The sequence below is a fragment of the Neofelis nebulosa genome, chromosome 1 (genome assembly GCF_028018385.1).
Source record: "Neofelis nebulosa isolate mNeoNeb1 chromosome 1, mNeoNeb1.pri, whole genome shotgun sequence".
NCBI lineage: Eukaryota > Metazoa > Chordata > Mammalia > Carnivora > Felidae > Neofelis > Neofelis nebulosa.
In genome coordinates this window covers 121,133,752-121,154,850 of record NC_080782.1, presented here as the reverse complement: position 1 = coordinate 121,154,850, position 21,099 = coordinate 121,133,752, and the positions used below count along the sequence as shown (strand labels likewise).

At 41.5% G+C, this 21,099-nt stretch overlaps 1 protein-coding gene across 8 annotated transcripts in view; it reads right to left on the bottom strand.

Moving 5' to 3' along the window:
- NR3C1 (nuclear receptor subfamily 3 group C member 1) overlaps nucleotides 1-10,023 on the bottom strand; it is a 118,150-nt gene extending 108,127 nt beyond the window's left edge. The window contains exons 1-2 of one of the 8 annotated variants that reach the window (XM_058733009.1): nucleotides 9,893-10,023; nucleotides 4,236-5,450 (exon numbers count right to left, since the gene is read on the bottom strand). In XM_058733009.1, coding sequence (XP_058588992.1) covers nucleotides 4,236-5,434 — 1,199 coding nt within the window. In that variant the 5' untranslated portion in view covers nucleotides 5,435-5,450; nucleotides 9,893-10,023. The other 7 variants (XM_058732988.1, XM_058732995.1, XM_058732979.1 and 4 more) reach the window with 7 other exon arrangements.
- Between the last annotated feature and the right edge of the window lie 11,076 nt (nucleotides 10,024-21,099).

Genomic DNA, 21,099 nt, shown 5'->3' with positions numbered 1-21,099 from the left:
CAGTTGGATCTCTGAAACTACAGAGACAAGGAAAGCAGGGGCTTTTAAATTCTTCTGTAAGATTCAATAATCAGGAATTTGTATTTTTTCATTTACAGTTTAGTTCAACAAAATACTTCTTGAAAACTCTTATGCAACACACTTCACCAATATGTTTTACAGGACTCAGAAATATGGAAGCAGGTGTCCATTAATTTGCCAAATACCTGTAAATACTACGTTATACAATTACCAGGGTGCTAATTAAAATAAATTAGGTGTAATCTTTTAAAGTGAGAAAAAATATGTTTTAAGAAATATGCCCCAGACTTACGGTAAATCTAATGTAAATTACGATTTCCTAACAACTAGGCTACTTCAATCACGTGCAGGCCAGAGTGCATTAAGACTTATATAACCAACCAATTAATGCAGATGCTCTTTCACATTAGGTACTCATACTAAAATAAACCCTTTTGATCCAATCTCTCCACTAAAATCTCAAAAGGCCCCTACAGTAATCTCCACCCACATACGAATTTCATTTTTAATACAATTTGCACTTAACCTACATTTATGCAAGGTATGTTTTAGAGGAAGTTTTTCATAAAATGTATAAACATTCGATGATATATTTCAAGGTGTTTGACTCAAATATCTGTTACAGCCATAGACAAAACCAAAACAGCATCACAATACAAATTATGTCAGCAACTGTACAAATATAATGGAATGGCCGAAGAAACATCATAAGAAGTTATTTCAATAAAACCTCACCACATGCTAATCACACATTTCTGTATCTGAGGCCTTCCACATTAAACTGACACACCTGAATACACAGTGTGTTTTATCTTTTTCTTTTACTAAGACAGCCATAACAAAGTACAGCGTTAAAAAAAAAAAAAAAAAAAGATATTTATCATAAAGCTAAAAATAAATATGTAAACACCTAAAGCAAATCTCCTTTAACGTACAGGAATCAAATTCTATGAGTAAATATTGGAAATATTAAACCCAAAAAAGACCATGAAATGCTCACTGCCAGAACTTTCATAAGGAGAGGAAAAACAGAAGATAGGAAGTAAACCAAGTATCCATTAAAAAAGGAGTAAATCATAACCAAAACAAAATCTCTTCCTTATGTCCCTTCTCTGAGAAAACATGCAGCACGGCGTTCATAGGAAAAAAAGAGAAAGGGGCAGAATTTGCTTCACTCAACCTGTGCACAGATCTTCAATATTATTTTGTAAATACAACTGGACGCAGATGCAATTAAAAGAGATGTTACAATCTACATACATTTTCAGAGCTTTGTAAATTAGAGCCCTAAATTGTCCCTAAGCCTGAGTTTACAAATTAATCCTCCATCATTCTCTCTCTTCAATCATCTTAACCCTCAAAAAAACAGTCAACTTTTTAACACTCAAGTTTCAACATAATCCCAATAAAAACTCTAATTCCACCTATAACCATTCACTCCTCCCTGCCTCTCTTCAGAAGTTTCACCATTAATGTGTAAGTGAAACAATGCTGAAAATCAAATTATGCAGAAATGTGTTTTCATCAGCATTACAAGTGTATGCTCAGTTTGTCTAATTTCAGTATGTAAGAAGCAATTTCAGTTAGTATGGCTAGTTTGTTTTACTTAAAGAGTATCTTTGAATGTCACTAGGTTTTCTCCTGTTCCACTATCATTGAAGGAACGTAATTCTTAAAAAGAAAATACTTGATTGACTACGCTCAGTCAGGGTAGTCATAATTTTACAAACAAATGTACACTGGATATTAAACTATGTTGACACATTAGGAGTGACCGCCCCTGGCAAAACAGAGTATAAAACATATTTTTTAAAGCATTTTGAGAAAAAGCAATTTTAAGTGACATCTTAAAAAGTCAATTTATGCTTTTTTTTTTTTTTAATTAAAAAGGAATGCAAGTCAAGTTATCAGTGGCATACAGCATTTTTATACCTAAAGTCAGAAAGTCAGGATTCACTACAGTTGTGATCTCAACCTGTTCATCACTTGGGTCACTGCTCACAGTTTGGCCAGAACCATGTAACATATAGAGGAGAGAAAGCAACCAATTTTAGTTATATCAGGGCTGTTGTTTGCAAACAATAGACTAATTCAGTGATGGTGAGAAAAGAAACATTGTTTGAATTTACTTGGCAGAAGCTTTGTTCTGGGTAATCACAGTTCCCCGTGTTAAGTTAATGCCGTAAGGTATAAAGTTTTCAAATGTTAGCCAATTATCCTGTATATTACACCTTTTCATTAGGACACAAACTACTGATTATAATTACAAATCACACACCAGCATAAAAATAATCATTTCAATGGTTATTAAAGAATCTCAAAAGAACCACATCATCACTCCTTTGCTAATCGCCATAAGGTTGTCATGAGGCTCAAATTAAAAATAAGTGAAGGCACTTTACATGTCATAAATTCCTATAAAAGGCATTAAAATGATATTTAATGATTTAAAGTCACCTATGTTCATCTAAGACGTATGCTCCAGACACCAGAGTTTACAAGGCTTAATGAAAATTCACTATCAATGAAAAAATCGGTAAGTCTTGTTCTATGTTTTTTTACAGTAAGAAAAATGAAAACAGTACTGTGGTAATTGCTAGAACAAAATGCATTAATAATCCCCAAGAGTTTCCTAAGATATATTATGCTTCTTGGTACAATTACATTTTATAATTCAGTCTAATAGTTTCCTACAGATAACTTAGTCAAATCAACAGCACGCTTTAAGACAACCAAGCACCCCGAATCATTAATTACATTGCCAAAATTTTGATACTGAAAAATCTAAAACACAGCATGTCTTTTAACATTTAGACACAACTAACGCATTAAGAAATATCTCAAATTTCCTTACTGAAAACCTGTTAAGCCTTCCATTCAGAATGACAACAAAAAGTTGAAGTGGTATTCTAAAGGAAAGATTATTTACATAATAGATTAGTAGGCAGTTTACATGAAGGCATACAAGAACCAAGTGAGCCTCTTAAAGGAATAGAACATAGCCTAAATCTAGGTCTGAATTTTTTCCCCAACAAGAAAACCTTCCTCCATCAGGAGGATAGAAAAGAGACAAACACCATTGTTAAGATAGATCTTTAACAGAAAAAGTGTTTTAAAGAGAGTTTTAAATAAAATCTTCAATGACTAATTAGGAACAAAGAAAACCACCAACATTAAAAAAACAAAAAACAAAACAAAAAACCTTGAAAGGCTCATGTCCAAGTAAATCACTGTCTACTCTGCCTTTCAAACAAAACAAAACAAAACACACCATTGATTAATCAATCCCGTGTCTCTACAATCACATTCTTATATTTCCTTCACACCTAAAATGTGACATACAATCTGAATTGGGGACAGGGATACAGGATAGAGACCTTAACCCCTATCAATAGATCCATCTCAGTTTAGAACGTTTTCCTGATAATTTCATTTTAAGAGACCTTTTTGAGGTCAAAAGGAAATGTCAGTATACTTATAAATGTCTGAGGAAAAAAGGGGAACAAATCAAATGACAGCTGAGAATTAAAGCCATCAGGTGTCTCTTTGAGAACTTGGAGGAACTCTCTGGAAAGGGAGGTTTTGTTTTGCACCATTTTGGCACCAATTCCTTTCTTAAAAAGGCTGAACAGCAGTCCCACCCCTAGGGCTATGGTCAGGTACACTGCTCACTGCTTTAGCAATCTCCAAACTCAAATTCTTCCACAGAAGCTTCAGTCTGGAGAAAAGGCTCATTGTTAAATCTTCTAATTTTAACCCTTTGATCTCCTCAAGCTACTATTTTACAAGTGTACAAACCCAGAGCACAACTTTTGATTTTGTGAAATATCAAGGGTACATTTTACTCTAACATTAACAGCGTACTTCAAAGCACACACAAATATTACATATGAAAGCCCTCTTAAGTTTATGTAATTTTTACTTAAGATACCTGTTAATGAGCAAAATTATTTAGAATTTTTTAAATAAAATCTTCCACTACCGGCCAGTGGGATACTGAATGCCATTACTTCAAAGAAAAGGTGAAATGCTTACATACAGATACATCACTTAGGCATGATTGAAAGACCACCTACTTTCAAAGGACCACTTAAAATTTAGTCACACGAAAAAAGCACAGGAGTCGTTGGAAGACAAACACAAACTGTTGAATACTGAAGTCTATCCATCCATCTTACGTCCATTCCGAAGAGACAGAAAACCATCTGGCTTACCTTGAATAGCCATTAGAAAACACCGATCGGCCAGGGAAGTTCAAAGTCCCCAAGGAAGCCAAGTTGTCATCTCCAGATGCTTGACACCTATTCCAATTTTCTGAACCAACAGGAATTGGTGGAATGACATTGAAAACAGGCTTCTGATCCTGTTGTTGCGAAAGGGATGCTGTATTCATGTCATAGTGGTACATCTGGCCCCCAGAGGTACTCACGCCATGAACAGAAATGGCAGACATTTTATTACCAATTATATTTGCCCCAGAAAAGCTTGCCTGACAATAAACTGGGCCCAGTTTCTCCTGCTTAATTACCCCAGGGGTGCAGAGTTCAATGAAATCTTCTTTTTCTGTTTTCACTTGGGGCAGTGACACACTGTTGGGGCTTGATACGATCAGATCTCCATTATCCTTAATTTTAGGTTTAGTGTCCGGTAAAACAAGAGGCTTACAGTCCTCATTCGAGTTTCCTTCCAAAAGGAATGGATCATCCTCTCCTGCCAAAGGAGAAAGCAAACAGTTTTCATCTATCAAGAGGTCTGATCTCCAAGGACTCTCACTTGTCTCTTTATCTGGGGACCCAGAAGAAAATTCCAAATCCTGGAGTTTTTTCCTCCAAATGTCAAAGGTGCTTTGGTCTGTGGTATACAACTTCACATTGCCCCCGTTGGTGCCAGTCTGGCCCTTCAAATTTTGCTGTTCTGAAGAGACATCAGAGAGTGTTTTTGGAAACTCCTTCTCTGTGGGGGCAGCAGCAACAGCAACGGTTGCTGAGCTCTTGGGGTTCTTGGGAACACTGGTCGACCTATTGAGGTTTGCGATGCTTTCTTCCAGAAGCTGAAAGTCTGTTTCCCCAGAGGAAAGGCTGATTTGGCCCTGCTGTGGGAATCCCAGCTCATTTCCCATTACTTTTGTTTCTGTCTCTCCCATATACAGTCCCATTGAGAGCGAAACTGCCTTGGACAGATCCGGCTGCTGCGCATTGCTTCCTGAGCCTTTTGGAAAATCCACCAAAAGTCTTTGCTGCTTGGAGTCTGACTGAGCAACAGCAGCCAGTGACGGTGAAGATGCAGAAACCTTCACAGAAGCTCCTCCCCTTAGGGTTTTATAGAAGTCCATCACATTTCCCCTCTCCCGACCAAGCACACTGCTAGAGATTTCTTCTTTACTGGGGGGGCTTAATGATTCCTTGGAGTCCATCAGAGAATATCACCAGCTACCAGGGGGAAAAAAGAAAAAAAAAAGAAAGGTGGGGGAGACATAATAAGCTATAAAGTCACATTATCTCAGTGATCTGATTAGTAAGAGCCAGTTAAATGAACCTTTTAGTTAACTCTGACTCTTAACTCCTTGTTTAAAGTAGCTTCTGTCTTCCAGAATAAAAAAATCCGCATCCCCTGCCCCCATTCAGTGTGGCACATTTAAAAGCACAATGCAATTCAATTGCACAGCGGAGGGCAAAATTGTATCAAACTAAGCTTGGCTATTCATCCTGCCACTCACAGAACTGTAACTTTGTTAATCACAGACATTATAACTCATTACATCTGATTATCCTAAAGGTTCAAACTGATGTCAAAGTATTTAATTTAAAAAGAGTATGATCATTAAAATTCCTACTTCTTTTCAATCAGTCAAGGCTGTTTGCTTTTCTGAAAACCCATACACATAACATTTGCTAATTACTATTTTAGAATTCTCTCTCAAATCGCTCCCAAACTGGCCTCCTACCTGCTAGTCACACATCCAAACCTTTCAGTACAATCTATGATGAACCACGCACATTTTTAAAAAAAAATAAACGATGATGATCTGCTCATCTTCCAATACCATAAAAAGGACATGTATATTTAACCCATATTTCTTACTAAATGTGTCTGTTTCAAAGTGCCTGCCTTCTTCAAATTTTGGACACAGGAAATGAAATATGTTCTATACAGGCCAACTAAAATTTGGATTTTAAAAAGCAAAAGAAAGTGCAGCAGCTTCTCGCTACAAGTTTAGCTTACTTAAAAACAAATATAACTCTCTCAACCTTTACAAAACAATAGACTCCTAATGAAGCTTTTTTTGAAAATTGCTTAAGACCTTCAGTAGGAAACACTATTTTATCCCTAAATTAAGATTTTTTCCTTTCCATATAAAGAGGTACTGAAACAGAAAAAGCAACTGTGAAATCACGTTCATATAAACGCAAATAAAATAATACCCAATGAAATGCTCAGAATAATTTTCTCGTGTTCTAAACCTTCACCAATCCCAATTCGGAGGCTGTTCTCCAGAGTCTTGGGTTGCTAGTATATGGTTTCTTATCACGATGTTATTAAGAGGCAGCCCAAGACTTTGATAAGCAGATCTGGGACATGACAGATCCTATGCAATGGAAGGAAACTTCTGCTGTGCGGAGAGACCTTAAGCATAAACTTCAATGGCCCTCACGGGAAGTGCAGTGTGATGAAGGTGGAGACGGGGCTGGGGACCTGCCCCTACACATCTTGAGGGTAAACTGCTCATCTCCCCGCCCCTCCGCCGTGTTTCTCGGATAAGGATCTGTAAACACAAGGTATCAAATGGAGCCTAATGAATTTCCACGCGGCTTTGACAGCTGCCTTCCAACTCGAAACCAAAACAATACTTCAAAAAAAACGAAACAATCCCTCAAACCACTTTATCCCCCAGTTTAAATTGCAAGTAACTGTCACATTCACCGGCCTTAATGAACCGTGGCAAGGGGTCTTAAGTGGTATTACAAGGAGGCAGTTACCAAGCCTGCAGCCCCAAACGTCAAACTAGCGCTTGACCACAGAAGGATTCCGGCTAGGGAAGGTCTTTTTTAAAAGGGGCCACTTAGAAGCGTCAGGCGCGCAATGATGCCAAGCAATGAAGAACAAACCCTCTCCTGGGGGAGAAAAAAAGTGCAAGGGTAAAAGAAATGTGTCCAGACCTGTTGAGTTCTTTCTCCGACACGCCCACTTCTACCAGATAACGCCAGCCCTGGCCGAAGTCTCCAAGTTGCAGGCTGTCAGCCCCCTGCGTGTGTACACTCACACACACACGCTCTCTCTGCGCGCGCGCACACACACACACACACACACACACACACACACACACACACCACACATCCCTGTGCGCCCTCCAGAAAGGAGACGCACTGTAGCCTCGACAGAAACCCTGATCGCGCTCGGGCGCACTAGGGTGGAGTGGAAGTATTCGGTCGAGGAGCATTCAGACCCGGCTCGGTGTTCACCATAAAAAAGAAAAAAGGAGAAAGAAGAAAAAAAAAAAAAGGGAAAATGACGGGTGTTTGGGCGGCCCCCTGGGAGAGCACGGAGGGGGGACTTGGGGCGCCGGGAGTGGAGAAGCCAGAATTCCGCGCCCGGAAAGCGGAGCACTGCAAGCCGGGGCAGCTCGGAGAGGCTCCGCTCGCACCGAGCTCAGGTTCCTCCCCCTTCAGCCCGACCCGGGCACGGCGGCCGAGGGAGAGGAAGAGGCCAGCGCTGTCACCCGCGCGCTGCCCTTTCGTCACCGCCACCCGGCCCTCGCCAGCCCCCACCCCCACTCCCCGAGGCTAATAAAAGTTTGCAGGCTCCCGCCGCGGCCCCCGAGCCGGCCTCGCGTCCCCGGCCCGCACCTCGGGGGAGCGAGCCCCGGCCCTTCCCCACCTCTTACCTCTGGTAGAGGCGCTGCTCACCCGCCACCGTCCGCAGCTCCCACCGCAGCCGAGATAAACAACTTAGCGTGTGAAAGCAGGAGGAGCAGGAGGGAGAGATTTTTTTTTTTTTCTAAAAAAAGGAAGTAAACAGCCGCCCCCTTCTCCATGGGGGGGAGGGGAGAGCCCCTATTTGAGAAAGTCTCCCATTTCCCGGCTGACAAGCCAGCCCCCCGCCCCGTGCCCGTCCCCGCGAGCCGGGCTCCCAGGCGCGCGTCCTCAGTCCCGGCGCCCCGCCGCTTCGGCCGCTCCGGCTGTGGCGTCTCCTTCCACCCACTAGAATCCGTCCCCGACGGGCGGGCAGTGACTCGGGCTCCAGTCACGGACTCGAGCTCGCAAAATGGAGGAGGAGGCGGAGGAGGAGGGGTGGGATCGCGGACACGCGAAAGGGCCGCCCGGCCGCGGCGAGCGAGCGGGACCGATCGGGGGGCGGGCGGAGGCGGCGCCACGGCGCGCACACACTCGCACACACACGCGCTCCCACTCCACCCCCGGCCGCTCCCCGCCCGAGGGGCCGCGCGGCGGCCGGGAACGGTGCAACCTGTTGGCGAAGCTCGGCAACTGCAGGGGCGGCCGCAGCCCCCGCCCCCACGCCCTCCGCGCTGGCCCCCGCCACCCCGGCCCCGACGGCGCCTGAACGCCCCCGACCCCCGGCATTGCCCCGACCCTAGCGGCCGGCCGCCGCCCCCCCCTCCCCGAGCGCGCGGGACTTCTCGCGCCCCCACCCCCAGAGAAAAGGGAGAGGCGGCGGCAGCGGCCAACCTGGTCTCTCTGGGGCGCGCTTGGGAGGGAAGCCGAGTTTCTCTAGTTTCTCTTCTCGATGCCTCCTTCCCGCCCCCGCCCAGCTCCGCGACTCCCGACCCACTCCGGAACGGGCCCAGTCCCCCGGCGGCAAGCGCCGTCAGCGCCCCTGCGGGTGACAGCGGGCTGTCTGGGGCGGGGGGGGGGGGGGGGGGGCCGGGGCGCGGCCCGCAGCAGGGCCGCGGGAGTGGTCCGCGCCGCCGCCTCGGAGCCGAGTTGCGCGAAGTGTGTCACTTAGCACGGGGCTTACGAGGGTTGCAAGGAAACGATGCCGCAGCGTCTCGGCCGCGCTCGGGGCCGGACAGCCAGACACGCCCTCTGGGGAGGCTTAAGGAAGGGAGGGCAGAGGAGGGGGTCGGTGCGTACATACTCTCGACTCGGAGGTAGTCGCGTGCCGGCAGGTCCCCCACCGATGCATCGTCTGGGCGGCCCCGTCTGCAGCCGCCGCCGCCGTCGCGCTCTCCCACAGGGAGAGAAGTTGCAAAGCAGAACCCACCCTCCCCCGCGCTCCGACCGTCCCCCACCCTCTTCCCCGAGTCTGCGAGGCGGCGGCGGCGGCGGCGGCAGAAGGAGGCGCCGCCTGCCAAGTTCAACCCCCACCCCTCCCTCCCTGCTAGCGCGCTCACACTTGAAGGAAGTTGCACGCCAAATGCAAAACCTCCGGCGTGCTGAATTTCTTTGCACTTTTTATTATTATTTTTAAGGAAAGCAGGGGGTGGCAGGCCTAAAAGCAAGTTGCAAGCGAAACAGTAAGTTGCTTGCAAAGTACGCCCTCCCTCCCCCGCAAACTCCTGACCTCTCCTTCTACCCCCTCCAGGACCAGTGTCCAAGTTTCCCGTGAAGGCCCCTCACCCGAATCTTGACATTTGCTGCACTCCACTCAGTGCGTCACCCACCCTTTCGTGTGCACAGGACCCCTACCCCTCCAAACAAAACAAAACACACGCAGCTTTAAAATGTCAGCATTTAACTCCCTCCAGCTGTTCCCGTTACGCGCCTCCCCCTCAGTCCGAGGGAAACACGTGGCCTGTCCCCAAGGAGAGGGGCGTGGGGCTAGGGGAGTCCGCGCGGGAGACGCCCGCCCCAGCCCCCTCCCCCAGCTCGCCGCGTCCGAAGGGCTTGGGCTTTGCCCGGACCGAACTTCCTACCTTGTGCGACACATATTATGATTTTTGTGACTCGGGGAAAGGTTGTGCTATGTTGCTTTAGGGTTTGGGGCGGTAACTTTTGCGCCCCCACAGGTGACAGCTCTTGCCAGCTCCTGACGGGGGCGGAGGCTGCCGCAGCTCCACCTAATCCCTGCCCCGGCGCTCGGCAGCAGCCACTCACTCCTCAGGCAGCGCTCAGACGCTATCCGTGGCCACCTCTGCTCTGACTTCTTGAAGAGTATTGGGGAATCGCGGACCGGAAGCCGCTCCCCGCCATCTTGGTAAAGGACGGTGACGCTTGCCCGGCCTCGCGTCCACCATCTTGGCAAAGGTTCTAGATCGCGGGCTCCGGAAGAAGTCCTCTGGCTTCTGAAGGGTAGAAACTGCCCCATGTGTTGTCCGTCGTGAAAGGAGAGAACTAAACATTTTAGTTACTGGCTTGTTCGGAGACGACCTACTCGGGCCGCCTCCAGACCATTCTCAGGCCGCCATCTTGGAAAAGAAAGAGCTGCCCTCTGCCTCAGAAAAGGGGACCAAAACCTTTGCCAACACAGAACCCTGAGCAACCCAGTTGTTAACAGAACCCCCTTATGTATCTAGAAGAGATGACTCCTCTTTTCTTTTCCCTTGGCGCAAGTCAGCTGGAGGGAGGCCCTTGCCTTGGGTGCTCAAAGGGGACACAGAATTTACTTCAAGAACGCTACTTTGCCTACTTGGCGAGTTTTTCCACCTTAGAAGCCCCAGTTACTAAAATCAAGGTTCTTGCATGGATTGGGTCCCCAAATCAACAGTTTCATGGGGAAAAAAAAACAATACCCAAATTTAATATCGTATGCGTATTTTAAAAGTGGGTTCAACAACTCATACCAATATGATTATCCTAATATGTCTACTTAAAAGTTATGCTAGGAATTGTATATATGCATACCTTATAAAAATATAACAATTTGCATATATATGTAAAGAGACAGTAACAGATACCTAAAAGAAAACTTCTCCCCGCTACATAAACCTATCTCAATTGAATCTCTGCTCTAAGATAACAATCCACTTCATCTCTTACCTCTTTAAATTCGGGTTGGGTATTATGTTTTTAAACAATACTTGACCGTACAGGAGTCCCCTTTAAGTTTCTCCCCACTCATTTTGTCTGCAGGTCCAGCAGATCATCTTGAAATGGAAAAGGACATTGTTTTAGGTTAAAAATTGTTACTGAAAACCCTTTCAATTGGGCAAAAGGGTGAAATTTTCAGTGGTTTAAATATGTCTGTTAATTTTGTAATTTCCTGGAAAAAATTCCACATCCTTTAGCCTTTCACATTCATCTGAAAGCCTGCATAAACTGTAGATTAACCTAGTGTCTGTCATGGTTAGAATTGTTAAGCTTTGTGGCTAATGTTTATTGACCATTCTGTGCATCTTTTTTTTTTTTAAATCATTCCCATTGAAATAATCCAAACCTGACTCCCAGATTACTCTTCCAGAACATAATTACATCATGCCATGTTCCTGCTCAAGTATCTACAATAATTCCCTTCCATTGTATAGAGATCCCAACTCCCATTTTGAGATTTAAGACCTTTAGTTTTCACCTGCCCATTTCTTGAAGGCAAAGCCTCTTAGCTGATGCAACTGGACTCATAGTTAATTAAACTAAAAATTCAGTTAAAGCAGAGGAATTATTTTTTAAAATCATACTTGCAAATGTTAAGTTTTAAAACCTAAAACTGAACATTTATGTCGTACTTCTGTGAAAGCTTTTGTGAGCCCACTGACTGGAGTTCCCTGTCTTCATTTGTGTATAAAATATTCCTACATTGCATCAGTACAGCACAGCAGTTACAAGCAGACTGGCTGGCTGACCTCCACCACTAGGAGGAATATAACCTTAGGCAAGCTAATTCTTTGTGCCCCAGTTTCCATCATCGGTAAAATGGGGATGATAATAATACTAACCCAAGTTACTAGAAAGATCAAATGAGTTTCAAGTATGTGAAGTGCTTAGACAAATTCCTGGGACATATTAAGTGTTTAATCAGCAGCAGTCATTATTATATATATATAACTATTTTCTCCAGTTTCCAAATTGGAGCAAGAAATTAAAAGTACTTACAAATATATGTGAGTGTAGATTTCTAAATTTGTATGATTTAGCCCCCTGACCTCACCCCAATCTGTTAAAATTGGCTTGCATACACCTGATTTGACAGTGATTGTTTATATAGCATCTTTCCATTTAGATTTTCTAGAACAACTACTTCTTTAATCCTAGTTCACCATTTAATGAATTATTTAAATTAACTAATTATAATAACAAGTGTAAATGGAATATGTTTGGGGGGAAAAAAGCAGAAGGAGCCGGTGTAAACATATAGGTTAACTGGAGGGAGCAGAAGTGTGGGGAGTACAAGAAGTAACCTTGGCTCCAGTGTTCAGCATTCCCTAGGCATCAGTCAGTATGTTTTCCAGGGAGAATGGAGGACTTGAATTAGTTGAGATGAATGCATTGAGTAGTGTCAAGAGGAATCCATCCTGTTGAGGAAAGGGCATGGCATATACAACATCCATTCCCACCTCTATCATTGTTTATCACATATATTTCCTTTTACATAAGGATACCTCCTACAGCCCATGAGTCTTTGTCATGGCTCTATTTTCCACCTATTCTGTCTCTTCTCCCCCACCCAACACACACACGCACACACACACACACACATACACACACACTTTAACTCTATAATAGTAAATGTAAATTGGCATCAAATAAATACTTATCACATTTATGTGTATTAATAATTTTTAATATGATTATTGCATATGTTAATTTTATATTAAGGCAGCCCACAAGTGGGTTGTCAAAACTTACTTTAAAAAATTGTTTCGGCAGCTATCATAGCTATTAGATGCTTCTTTACAATAATATCTTGATTTTTCTTACAATAATAGTTCTATTCTTGTTTAACTTTGTGAGGTAAGAGGTACAAGAGAAAACTCAGCTAAGCTTTAAATGTCCCATCTCTTTCTGCCTCAGTATTTGCCTTTTACACCAGACATGTCTGTTATAAACAATTCACACTTAGTACAGCAAGTTCTTAATCATAATGAATTCCACTTTGGTACTTCTCTTTGTAATTGGAATTAACATTCCCACATGAACTGGGAAATGCTAAATTGTTACCAGCATCCCTGGTGTTTTGCTGCTTCTCATAATGCTTTCAATGATTTCATCATAAGCAACCTAAAATATCACAATTTGTGCTCATAGGCATGACATGCTCTGTGGATGTCCTGTTAAATCTATATTCTTTATGCTGACAGAGCTTAGTTTGAGTAGTACCTGATTCAAGAATGAGGTAAATATTGGCAGATAAATGAGGGAGATGTTGAAATAAGCAAGAACCTCATGTTTTTTGAGTTTGGAGACATTAGATCAAGCACACTGGATGACTTTAACAAATATTATGTACTTTGTTTTGCATTTGTGGCATTTGTGGCTGGCCATTATGTCATTAGCTTTCTTCCTCTTCTGATTTAATCTCCTTTTCTGTCCCATGTTCCTTTGGTAGAGATTGTTTCAATCTGCTCCATTTCTAGGTGGAATCCATCAGTGAATTTTTGAGAACCTACATTTCCATTTTGGTGCTTACACGTTATTTATTTATTAGGTCATGCTGGGTTATGTTTTGTTTTTAAGCTAATTCAGAAATAGTGCAGTTTAAAAGATCAAAACACCCTTGGTATAAGAATCCCTTAACAAGATATGAATGTATTTGATATCAGACTCTGGAGTGTTACAAAAGACATTTGTTACATTTTTAAAAAACTTTATCTTGGTATTATTCAATTAAATTTTCTCTAGCCCCCCGTTTAATTTTCAATATAAGACCTGGGTTTGAACTCCTGTTTTGCCACTTAACTGAATGAGCTGGGGCCAGTCATTTGCTCCTTTGTTTTTCTATCTGTACAGGAAGGATAATAATATCTACCCTACCTATCATCTCACAGGAAATCTGTAAGGCTCAAATGGAACGATGCATACAAAAAGGGGTTTTTAAACATCAAGTTTGGTTCAGAAAACAGGCAGAGACTTGCAGAATTTTTGCATCATCAGTTCATCACAACAAAAATGATTACTAATTTTATTGAGAAATTGTCATTGCCTCTCACATTCCCCAGACAATCTGTGCAATGGGCAGCTTAAAAGTTTAAGCAGAGGAGTGACAATTCAGTAGAGAGCTGGCGCCAGCTGCATGAGCTTGCAAGAGGCGACTTAAATTTTCAGGAATTTTTCAGTCACTTGTTCTACCCAACATTAAAAACTAAACTATTTATAAACTTACAGTTAAATAAAATATTCGAAAAATGACGGTAATAAATGCTTAAAACTTCTTTTTGTAATTATTTGACTACATTTTGCTACTATGATTTAAAGTTATCTCCCTCTGTTCTTTAAAATGAATGTACTATATAGTGATAGGATACAGCATATCTCATCCAACTCTGCATTTGGAAATGTTCTTTTGATAGTTTGCAATCCACCATGGTGGAGTATTTACACTACAGAAATGGGAAAACTACAAATCAGAGCTCGATTTATTTTGTTGATTGTCTAAACTTGAGAAACTGATAGGAAAAGTTTTAATAATACAGGTTAAATTTTAAAACTGTGTTTGTGAAAAATGCAAAAAATTAAAGAAACATTTTTCTAGCAGTTGAAAACTGTTACCTGATCAACAAAGTAGTCTCTCCCATCGTGGACAAACGAGTATTGTGCCCATATACAACTTTGTTGTTTCTCTTTCATCTTGCTTGTTAATGTAAAAAACATCAACCGGCATTCATGTTTGAGCTTCAGTGTCTTGAATGACTTCTTTGTTAAACTGGATTTTAATAAAATATTTATTTACGTTCTGCTTTTACCAAACATGGTTGAATTCCAACTGTGGGTTGACAATGGCTGCGAGAGTTTGGCAAAAGTCACTGAAATCATTCTGTGAAAATCAGTGGGCAATATAGAATTTATGATAAAGAGTGTTACCTCTTTTTTTTTTTTTTTGGTAAATTGTGTGTTACACATCTTTTATATCAGCAAAATGTGTAATGTATAGACACATAGATACGCCCATACTCCCTCCCGCCCCTTGCCTGGATAGCAGTTGTTAAACATTTATCCGTGTGCTAATGGACATAGTTTACTATTTGTAAAGATCACTCTGCAGTGTGGAGCCTGGGTGGTAGGAGCTCAGAGAGGAGGCAGGGAGAACAGTGAGGAGGCAGGTGCATAGGTCCAGAGAAAGAGGGAGATTCGTACTGGGTGGTGACAGTGGAGGTGAGAAGCTAGGATCCATTGGATAGCGGGAGCATTTTGGAGGCCAAAGGCAGGCAAACCAGTCATTCAGTAGCTCTATGGAAGGCCTGCCCCCTGCCCTGCTAAAGGAAGGCCATGTGGTGAAGACTAGGAAGGTTGAAGGAAGGGAGTACATAGAAAGCCGTACCTGAGAAAAGGAGCTGGGTGCTGGATGTAGAAGGAGGAAAGGAAAGAGAGGCAGTTCCAGCGTTTAAGTAAATATCTTTGAAGCACATAGAGAAAGTTAGGCTTGATTGCCTTACAGTGGGAGTGGGGAGGGGAAACCCCAAAAAGACAGTAACATGTCATAACTGGAACTCACAGACTCAGAAGTTTTCTTACTTATCTAGACATTGTATTAAGATTTTTGCCTACATAGCGGGATTATTTGTTCATCCCAATGCCTTGATCCTATCCCAGTGTTCGGCAGACTTTTGTTTTTTTCTTAGCATATGTCCATTTTAATTACAAAACTCTCACCCAGTCACCCTGTGCTGCACAGATAGTGCTGCCTCTTTTATGCTTCTGATGACCTTGTTCTCAGTTTTTCTTTGTTATATCATAAATAAGGACATGATCATAAGGCACCCTGCTGTATTGCCTGCGAGGTAACAGTAAGCTTCTGGCTACCACTGCTCTCCCTGCTGCTTCCTTTGCAACAGACAACCTATACTCCACATTATAGGTTGTATGTTTTGGTTATAACATTTTACAAGAGAGGTTATTAAATTTTATGGAATTTCTAAAATGGTAAATGTTTTTGCAAAAGAACGGACTCCCTCTTCCCATTCACCAACCCTGTGGACCAGAGAAAGGAAAAATTCTCAACTAAACAGCTACCGATGACTGACACTTTGAGGCTTCAATTTGGATATAGCGATTTGGTTTTCTTTGGGTCTTCCCTATCTACCTGTGTTATTGATGGTTTCAATTCATGGAATCATTATTAATAGAAGGGACTTTCTGAACTCATTTTCTTTCCCATTCATTCATTTCTTCAGCAAAATACAATTCCTTCAACAAAATAGCAACTACTACATATTAGGCCCCAGTATAAGGCAAGAGGGATATAAAAACCATTAAGTACAATATTTACTTCGGAGGAAATGGAGACAGATACAGTAATAAGTCATCCTCAAACAATGCAGACTTGTGTGAGCAATGTAGAAATGTGTGATACATGCATAAAGTACTACATATGTACCAAGAAGTCATCTGGGTGTTTAAGAATAGGGAGGTAGGTGTGGATGTAGAGATGGTAATCGGAGTGCTTTGGAGTAAGCATGACTGATTTGAATTATGAAGGGTCTCTTCCAGGTAATTTGGTTATTTCTGACAGAAGCAATACTTATAAAGAAAGCTTGTCATTAGTGTTCTAGCATGGGGTTTTGGTGCATTTAAAAGAAACCCAAATGTGAAAGCAAAAAGGAAGTTCATTGATTTACTTAAAAATCTAGAGGTTGTCAGGTTCAGGCATGGCTGGATCCAGGGGCTCAAATGATGTCAAAGGGTTTGGACTCTCTCTTAGCTTTACTTTCCTGTTTGGGCTTTATTCCTGAGAAGGCTATCTCCACCGGATAGCCTACAGAGCCTTGATTTAAAACTTCCTACCAGCTTAGTAACTTCAATAGAAAGAGAATTCTTCTTTTCTATGAATTTTTGTGCATGCTTCTGGGAGGGCCTTCATTAGTGTAGTTTGGTCACATGCTCATCCCTGCACCAATAACTATGACCAAGTGATGTAACGGATGTATATAGTCTGATCAGCAAAACCTAGGTGGCGTTCTCACTACTGACATTTAAGAGTGGGGTAAAATGAGAGAGAAAGAGAGAGAAGAGATGCTCACTACAGTAGCTATTTATCAAAATATTACCAGTGATATACACATCATATTTTATACTTTAAGGGAGTTAGTAGTGACTAAAATGTTTGCCAGCAATGGAAATAACTCTGAAAGTTAGGCATAGCTGTTACGGGTCTTACTGATTTCCCTTCCTGACTTTAACAGAAAAAGAGAATGCAGATTTGTACTTTAAAATTTTTAAGTAGTACACACATGGATTGACTATTGCTTTACAGAAATAGTACTTCTACTTAATTGGGCCCTTTTCAGGTGATATAGTGATGTTTACAACTTTGAAGCTCGTTTCATAATCTTTTGCAGAAGGAGTTTGTCCTGCCTGATGATGATTCTAACAAACACGATAGCATAGAGAAGGCTGCTGTGAGCTTCTGCCTACTTATTTTGCTACTTCTATCTTGACAATCTGAATGTCACGCAAATGTCTCCAGCCTGGGCACTGGGCAGGCAGGAAGCCAGAACCAGTAATAGAAGCAGGAGGCACTCTGTGAATACTTGCTGATTAATTTTAGCTCCATAGGCCTGATGGGTTTTCTATCCCTATAATTACCATCAGCAAATAGTTGTTGAATGATGTCCAGCATATTTTTATTCCTCTTTCCTTGGTCCTGATTTTCATTTTCTATTTTACCTCTCTGTGATTTCATCCCATGTGCTTCTGTTCATCACACCAACAGAGCCTCTTTGATCAGTTTCTAATTGCTTAATTGTATTCCATCTATGAGATATCTCTACCTATCTAAATTTATTTTTTTATGAAATAATAATAAGTTCTCTCTGACACTAGTGAGGGGACAAACTGTGAAAAAAATAGGTTACTAAATGAATATTCTGGTAGTATATTTCATACATGCTTTATAAGTCAGGTTTTTTTCATTATATTATTAGAAATAATGCCTAATGCGACTATATGGCCTGACTAGGTCACTCTATAGAGCAAATGGAGAACAGTGAGGAGTGAGGGTATAAGCTTTGAATATGACAAGGGGGAAAGATTTTACAGAAGGAAGATCAGGGGCTTCCAAGAAAACTGGTTATCACTGTGTAGATAGCATTAGAAGATTGAAACATATCTTTAGATAGATATTACTTCTGCCTTAAAAAAAAAACTTTAAAATAATCCATGCTAAAATATACATGCTTATTTTAAAAATCCAACCATTAAATGAGAGAAATGCATAAAGTCAAAAGCGAAAACCCCCTCCCCCACACAATCCCATTTTGCAGATATAACTATTTTTAAGTCGGCGTGCATCCTTTTGAACCTTTTTGTATATGCGTGTATACACACACTATTTTTTAAGTGGGATTTTACTATGCATATTCCTCAATTTTATTCATCAAATGTTTTTGGACATGTTTCCATGTCAATATTTTCGGGTAATAGCAGCATAGGTATCTATTGTTGGCTATATTATAATTTATTTAAACTTTTCCTTGTTGATGAATATTTGTTTCCAGTTTCTCACTATTGGAAGCCATGCTGCAATGAACACCCTTGTGGCTATATCTTTGCACCATTGTAAACGTATTTCTGTAGTATAGAATTAAAATTACTCAGGCAAATGTAATTGATAACAAATCATCAAGCGCCCAAATGTGCCACATTAGTGGGCTTATTGAAAATATGCTTGTCCATTACCAGCTCATTTTCTACTTTCATATTCCTTTAGGCATTCTAGAAAAATTCAATTAGAGGAAGAGTCATGGACAGCTGTGCCAAACAGGCTTCTACCTGAAGACCCTCACGTGTTGCTTAGGGACCCAATTTTGCTAATCCATCCTTATGCTAACTGTATTATAACTTCAAGAGGATTGGTTTATATATGAACTGGGAAGAGTCACCTGAAAGGGATCATTTAGGGATACCACAATGATTGTGATGACCAACCTCCATCCTCTGTGAGTGTCTTCTATGTCCTCTATGAGGACCAGATGGTGCATAGATATTGTTTTGCCCGCCGTGCATCTACTCTCCACATATGGTACTAGAATTTCAATTTTCCTTTGGAAAACTATCCTTTCCCCAACTTCAGACCATATATTTGTGGTGGGATTAGCCCCATCCCAAACTCTATGGATGGGTCAGGCCTGTCCTATCAGAGACTAAGTTTAGAGATGGGTACTTAACAGGCAAAAATGAGCCTTCCTTTTAGGTCCTCTGGGACTATTCAGAAACATGCCCTTTTCAAACTGATAAAATGCAAGCTTGGAGAACTGTACTGTACCACTTAGAACTTCCAATGCAGTGAGGGTGGTAAAAAAAAAAGGGGGGGGGGAATGGGATGGGGGAACCAAAGAGATCTGGAAATAGATTCCCAATAATAAAATTTGGATGTCCAGATCCCGAGACTAGGGCTACCCCTAGACTTCAACATTACAGATTCTGATAAATTCCTCCTCTCCCTTCTCACCCTCCCCATTCTTCTGTTTCCTTTTTTCTTCTCTTCCCCTCCCCTCACCACTACTACTTCTCCTCTCTCTGCCTCCTCCTCCTCCTCCTCCTCCTCTTCCTCCTCCACCTCTTCCTCCTTCTTCTTTTTCCTTCTCCTTCTTCTTCCTCTTCTTCCTCTTCCACCTCTTCCCCTTCCTCTGCTTCTCCTTCTCTTTCTCCTTCTCCTTCTTTTCCTTCTTCTTCACCTCAGCCGGTTGGAATGACCTCTTTAACACTTGCATCTGAAATGATCCTGACATAAAAATTCAAGGTCTAAAACATGGGTGCTGCTCCTTCTGAAACAAAGACACAGGCTAAGGTTACAGGGCATCTAGGGTGACCCTAAAAGTGAAGGGGAGGCCAGAGAGAGAAGCCAGTTGGATGTCTAAAAATAAACTTTACTTTCTTCAAGAGTTTGGCTACAGCTTCCTGTTAATGATTAACTAGGTGAGATGGCCAAACTGTTTCTTTAAAACGTATGTACATAAGTGAGACTATCAACCTCAGTTCATTCTGCCTCAAATTTTCATTTTCAATTAATATAGAAATTGCTTCTCTATTTTAGGCTATGCTTTAAAAGAAAAAAAAAAACCTCAGTTAATACTCCAAAAGAAATGTTTTACTTAGTTCCTCTTTAGGACAGCCTAAATTATTACTCTGCTTTCCATATCAATGCAGTCTTATATTTTATTGCTTTATTTAGAGTAGACTTGATAATATATTAACTTAAATTCAGTTTCTGTAACTACGGTCTAGTGAAGTATGTACTAAAATATTTTAACGTCTTATTTGTTTTTGATACTCAAAGCAGATAGCTGAAGAAAAAACTCTGCTAATATAAAAATATCAATCCCTTAGTTGAATTACATCCACAACGCTTAACACAAATATTGCTAATGTTTTACATATATAAGCTTTACACTTCTCTTTCATCCATTTCAGGGAAAAAAGGCATGAATAGGAATATCATTAATTTGATTCAGTAAACATTTATTTATTTATTAATAGCTCCAGCTCAGTCTGAAATAGACTTGAGACCCTACCTCTTAGTAGACATGTGTCTTCAGGCAAGTTACTTAACCTCTCTGAATCTCAATTTCTTTATCTGAAAAATAAAGGTAATAATAGTATTTGCTTTGTACAGATTAAATAAACTACTCTAAAAACCCATAATCTCTGACATTTCATAAGCGCTGTTATATTACATGATTATTGTCACTAAACCCTGTGCTAGGAACTGGCAATGTAAGGAAACCAACAAATCACAATCTCTGCAGAAAGTGAAAAGGACAGGTAGGCATACCCCAATTAGAGAACACACACACACACACACACACACACACACACACACACACACCAGTAGGTTCCTTTAAACTAAACTACTTTCCTCTTTATATGATGAATTGCAAAGTGAGACTCACTGAGCACCTGCTGGGGTTTTTGTAAAAGAAATTCAGCCACTACCTGGACATTTTCACTATATGATTTATCAGGATCCCCACAGCTCTGGGGTCCTATAATTCTATAAACCACACAAGTTACATATCCCTGTGGGATCTGATCG